General features: G+C 53.3%; 1 protein-coding gene across 1 annotated transcript; it reads right to left on the bottom strand.

Annotated features, from left to right (window-relative positions):
- On the bottom strand, positions 1-3,832 carry GPR162 (G protein-coupled receptor 162; the record flags this gene model as incomplete). The annotated part of the gene is made up of 4 exons (XM_009698365.1): positions 2,794-3,832; positions 1,786-1,975; positions 544-695; positions 1-377 (listed from the first exon to the last, which is right to left on the bottom strand). Coding segments are annotated over exons 1-4 (1,559 nt in total), but the record flags the coding sequence as incomplete, so codon positions are not given.
- Between the last annotated feature and the right edge of the window lie 1,869 nt (positions 3,833-5,701).

The raw sequence follows: 5,701 nt of genomic DNA, 5'->3' as shown, positions 1-5,701 counted from the left end.
AGGGAGAGGCGGCGATCGCGTCGTGATGCGACCGGGAGACAGGAATGTCGTGGGCTGCAGGCTGGGGTGGGTTGTGGTGTCTCGTCGATAAAAGTGGTGATCTCATCTCGGAAGAAGCAGGCGCTGGAGCTGGAGGCCCGGGGCATCAACCCCCCCTCCAAAAACTGCCGTAGGGTCGTCAGCTCATCTTCTGGGGGCCGCCGGCGGTGCTGGTAGTCATGCAGATGAGGAGGCAAGAAGCCAGGGCCTCCAGGCTTGCGAGGGGTGGAAATGTGGATGTCGTCAGATGAAGACCACTTGTGTAGGAAGGATGGAGCGGAGCGGTGGGTGGAGAAGATGTTAGTCTCATCATGCGACATTCTCCGGGAGATAGGGACCTGGAAAACGGAGAAGGAGGCAGGTGAGGGAAGACTTGAAGAGACAGAACAGGAAAGGAGTAGCTGAGGCTTTCTCAGAGAAGACAGTCAAGAGGGCACAAAGGCGTGGGAGACTGACAGAGAAGGAAGTGGGTTGTGGGGCTGCCCACGCCAGCTCTCAGCTCACCTGCAGGTAGTGCACCTTGTCCTGGGGCAACAACATGTGGTGCATGGGTAGCAGCTTGATGTCCCGGGAGTCCCGCTTCACAGCTGCAGCACCATTTGCATCAAATCTCACTTTGCAGATCCTGCCATCGCCATAATCATCACACACACCATCTGTTGGCAAAGAGGAGAATGGCAGTCAACACTTTTGAGCCAGAGGAGCCTTATCAGAGCACCTGGACACCATCCTAATGCTTCAGAATCACAGAATCGATTAGATTGGAAGAGACCTCTGCAATCATCGAGTCCAACCTTTGCCCTAACACCACCATGTCAGCTAGACCATGGCACCAGGTGCCACGTCCAGTCTTTTCTTAAACACTTCCAGGGATGGTGACTCAACCGCTTCCCTGGGCAGCCCATTCCAATGCTTGACAACCCTTTCAGTGAAGAAATATTTCCTAATATCCAATCTAAACTTCCCCTGGCGCAACTTGAGGCCATTTCCTCTTGTCCTATAGATCGTTACTTGGGAGAAGAGACCAACGCCCGCCTGGCTACAGCCTCCTTTCAGGTCTCCCCTCAGCCTCCTTGTCTCCAGGCTAAACACCCCCAGCTCCCTCAGCTGCTCCCCATCAGACTTGTGCTCCAGGCACTTCACCACCTTCGTTGCCCTTCTCTGGACACACTGCAGCCCCTCAAGGTCTTTCTTGTAGTGAGGGGCCCAAAACTGAACACAGCATTCGAGGTGCGGCCTCACCAGTGCTGAGTGCTTGTCTGACTTCGGCCCTACTTACAGCCCTCAGGGCTCGCCTCTGAACAAGGACCTCATCTTTCTGCTTGCAGCAGCACTAAAGCACCCAGAGACTGCCCTGTTTCTTCTGTCTCGCTATTGAATTGCTCACTTCCAGAACTTGGACCTTTGGATCAGCAAGTTGGGCTGAGGCCCGGCGTGTCACTTTCGTTGTGGTTTGGCAGCTGTACACGTTGTCTCTACTCTTGCACCTACTGTGAAGGATGTTGCACTAATTTTTTCTGGATGCTAGCAAGTCCTAAGGCAGCAAGTGAGTGGCAGAGCCTTCTCCAGAATAAATTTTCCCACGGTTGCTGACTCCAAGCTATAACATGAATCCCACCTAGCCACCCACAACACCACTCCTAGTGCCATCAGGTCCTTTTCCCAAGGGAGACCCCTCCTTCCTCTGTAGTCTTTTGGGGAGGAGGTTAGTGAAGAAAGGTGACTGTGGGATGGTGAGGAGCTTACCATCATCTCCATCTTCCTCAGACATGATAGCCACACATTGCTCCCACACGGTGCGGAGATCGGCTCGGTAGCGCTCGCAGGACCAGATGAAGGAGGGGAGCAGCAGAGTCTGCACCATAGAGCACCAGAGCACAGCCAGGACCATCCAGGTAGGGGCCGTATCATAGCGCAGGCTAAAAAAGCTCACGACCTTTGAGGTAAGGGAGAGAAACAATGCCAAGAAAGAAGACAGAAGCGGGGATCAAGGGGGAAAGATAATGGGAGTCAATTCTGTAGTAGAACATAATGTGTCTGTAAAGGATTTGTCAAGTAATTACCCCATGTCCCTTTGAAAAACCGTTCCTGGGGTTGTTGCCCCAGGTTTGCTGGGCCATGTTCTGAGCTGTCATACCTCTAACATGAGACCTGGTGTTAGCATCCCTTCTTCCCTGTGCTCATTATGAGCTGGAGTTAAATAGGTGCTAACAAAGGACACTGGGAAAAAAAAGCTCTGACTAAGCCTCTGTTCTCTTAATGGTTCCCTTTGAGAACTTCCCCAGCTCTCCAGTTCTGCAGAGAATCAACCAGTCAGTCAAACCCTGAATGCTGACTACGACCATACAAGCAGAAGGAAAAAGAAAACTGTCTGCAACAGCTTTTAAAGCTGGTGTATCAGTTGTCCAGAAGCAAATTGGAGAAATAGAAATCTCATTGTTTTTACAGAGGTAGATCCCCGTGTAAGTTTGCAGAATAATTTCCTCTCCCCTCAGCCACTTAAAACTTTCACGGTGGTTTTAGCTGTGTGGTGTGTATTCCCCAGGCTTAGACTTGTCTTAAGAAAATGCTGCTGTGGAAGGATGAGAGAATTACTGCAATCTTTTTAAAACAGCCCTCAGAATAACACAGATTCAGATGTGGCAGCTCTGTGGCTGGTGGACAGAAGACGGAGTTTCTTCTCAGAAACTTGAGAGAAACAGAAATCTAGTTTAACTGCAGATTATGAAGGGAAAGGGAGAACTCGCTGCTTACCAAGATAGGCACCCCAGTGAGTGTGTCGTACAGGAAGACAATAGCACTGATGAGGTTGGTCATCTGCAAGGAGGTCTTGGCGGACTCGGACCCATCCAGTGAAGACCTCCTTTTGCCTCGTACATCCTCTACTACAATGGCCGGCACGGTGAAAGTGGTGTGTGCTGATGAAGAGCAGGATGACGCTTCCTCTGCCCTCTGATGGCGGCACCGCCGGCGTCTTCTGTGTGCCCACAGGGTCTGGTAGAATGTGATACCCACGCACACCAAGCCCATGACGATTCCTCCAAGCAGCAGGAGGCTAAAGCAGACACCGAAGCCCAGCCCTATCTTGCTGACAATGAATTGGCAGCCACGGGCATAGTAGCGCTCGCCGTTGTTGTGCCAGCCGATGGAGGGCAGGGTGGAGAGGATGAATGATACCATCCAGATACCCATGACTGCGTGCAGAGCCTGCTTCTTGGCATTGCTCAGCCGGTAGTTGACTGGCCATCTCACCATCCACATCCGGTGGTAAGAGAGGGAGGCCACCGTGAAGCAGGTGGCCAGCGCCAGGGTGTAGTAGGTGGAGACAAAGACCTTGCAGATGCTTTCGTTCCAGTCGTAGTTGGAGGATTCACGCCGCAGCTGCACCACGGCATAGGTGGTGAGCGGTACTGCTGCCATAAGGATGTGGGTGCCAGCAAGGAAGCATAGCAGCAGCTCCAGGGGCTTGTGTTTCTGTTGTTTGGCCGTGATGCTGAGGATAATCCAAGAGTTGGCCAACAGGGCTAACATCCCACATGCCAGCCACCACAGTGAGTTGTTGTGCAAGGTGGACTCTGATTCAGAGTCCCCCATGCTGCCACCCCTGCTAGGCTGCACCCTGTCCCTGCCGCTGGGATTTTGTAAGAGGGTGAGTGAGACTCCGCACTGGGAGAGCCACGTCCCTCCTCATCTGCTGCTGCTGCTGCGATGCGAGGTGTACGCACGCCGGAGGGGTTCCTCAAGGCATTGCCACCCAGCGCTAGGCAGAACAGCCGTCAACTCTGTCTCGCTTTCAGTCCTCCCTTTCCCTTCTGTTTGATTATATTTCTTTCCCTTGTCCTAACTTTTTCACCTGTTTTTTCCCTTGTTCTCTTTCTTTTTCTCTCTTCCACCTTCCTTCTCTCTCTTTCTCATGAACGCTTGCCAGTGCTTCTTCCCTCACTTGCTTGGGCTTACTTTTTTTCCTCCTCCCCATCTATTTCATCCCCCTCCTCCACTCTTCACCCCGCCCCCCAAAAGCTCTCCTTACTTCATGTGCCCACCAGGTACCTTCTGTATCAGGGACCACCTTCTGCTGGGACTGGTGAAGGCCACACGCAAACAGGGACTGCTGGGGACTCCAAACAGTTCGATAGTAGCAAGTGCCTGCTGCCCAGCGTCCTAGTGAATGAGGAGCTAGCCGAGAGTTTCAGAGATGACAGGGGGCAGGACAAAGGTCCTGCAGAAATGGTGAGGGTGGTACATACACCATGTGTAATCCCCCTCTCACCAAATGCCACGCTCGTGGCCAGGTAGAGGTTCCTGCCAAGGCTGTCAGAGAGCCATCAGCGGAGAGTGAAGGGTGAGGAACAAGATTCAGAGGGTTCCCTATCCAAGACCTCAGGGCACCCTCACTACATTGTCCTTTTTGCTGTCCTCCAGGGCTCAGCCTGCTCTCTCAAGCTTCCCTGCACAGCACAGGACAGAGCTGGCAAACAATAAGGAGATGGCAGGGAGGGAGGGGAAGATCCTTTTCAAAGGTTCCCTTGGAGATTCAGGGCATGAGGTTCACTGTAGAAGAGAGAAAAGAGAAAAAGTAATTTAAGATCATTCTGTCTCCTCAGATCTCTCTCTCTCCTTGCCCACACAAACACCTTGTCATGATTTAGGCTGTGCAGAGCATTCCCTGTGTCTTTCAGGGAACAGAAGAGCAGGATTTGCACCAGTCCCTATATACCTCAGGCCGGACTCTGGCCCCCAGCAACTCCTGCCAATGCCGCTGAGGCACCTTGCGCTCCCTGCCCTTCCAGTCTGAGGCTCCCCACCCAAAGCATTACTAATGCCATTTCTGTAGTGGAAGGCCTGATCTGCATTGCCCCTTGCCATTCTGGTCCTGCCCTCCCCACGCACCTGCTGTGACACCCCTCGCTCCTGCCATACAGCTCCCACGGCTCCGCCAGTCTCTAGACCTCAGATGTTCTCTGCCAGCGCTCTGGACTGTAACCTGCTGCTGCGGTCCCGTCCCATCCACGGGTGCGTGGGTGCGTGCTACCACTCCAGCAATACCCTGCCATCCCACCGTCTCGAAGCACGAGTCTTTTGGCCACACGCCTTGCCCGCCTAGTGCATTTCTGCTAGAGCAGCTCTGGTCTCCAGACATCCCACGGTTACAAACCCAGCAAACAAGACTGCTAACCCAGCCCTGAGACCACTCACTCTTGCCAGTGACCGCTGGTCCTACCAGCTCAGACACCCTCTCCCGTCTTCATCCCTAGGGTACACCCAAGCTGTATATTCCAAGAAGGTACAGGCCTGCTCTGTGCCTTGACTGGAGCAGATGTAAACTTAATCTTTCTGTGGAAGGACCAGTGCTCCCCAGTCTGAGCTAGTGGCTCAGTTCCCACCCCTCCCCTTCCTTCTGCTTCTCTGTATTTTCTCAGCCTCTCTGTAACCACCTGAAGCTTTTCCTCCTTTCCTCCCTGCTTGGAGCAGTTTGCCATGACTGAATTGGCGATGCCCCCGTTCTGCCCTGGTCCATCCTTTTTCCCCCAGTGCCATCACTCTTGCAGTTAGGCCTGTGGCCTCTGGAGACAGTTACGAAGCTAGCCGGCCCTGATAATCCCAGGGGAACGAATTTCCTTGCGGCATCCCTTCTGCCGCCCTTCCCACCCGGCTTGTTCTG

Source organism: Cariama cristata, unplaced genomic scaffold (assembly GCF_000690535.1).
Source record: "Cariama cristata isolate BGI_N322 unplaced genomic scaffold, ASM69053v1 scaffold30994, whole genome shotgun sequence".
In the NCBI taxonomy this organism is placed as follows: Eukaryota; Metazoa; Chordata; class Aves; order Cariamiformes; family Cariamidae; genus Cariama; species Cariama cristata.
Note: the sequence above shows the minus strand (reverse complement) of the source record. Positions and strands in the feature narration are given on the sequence as shown.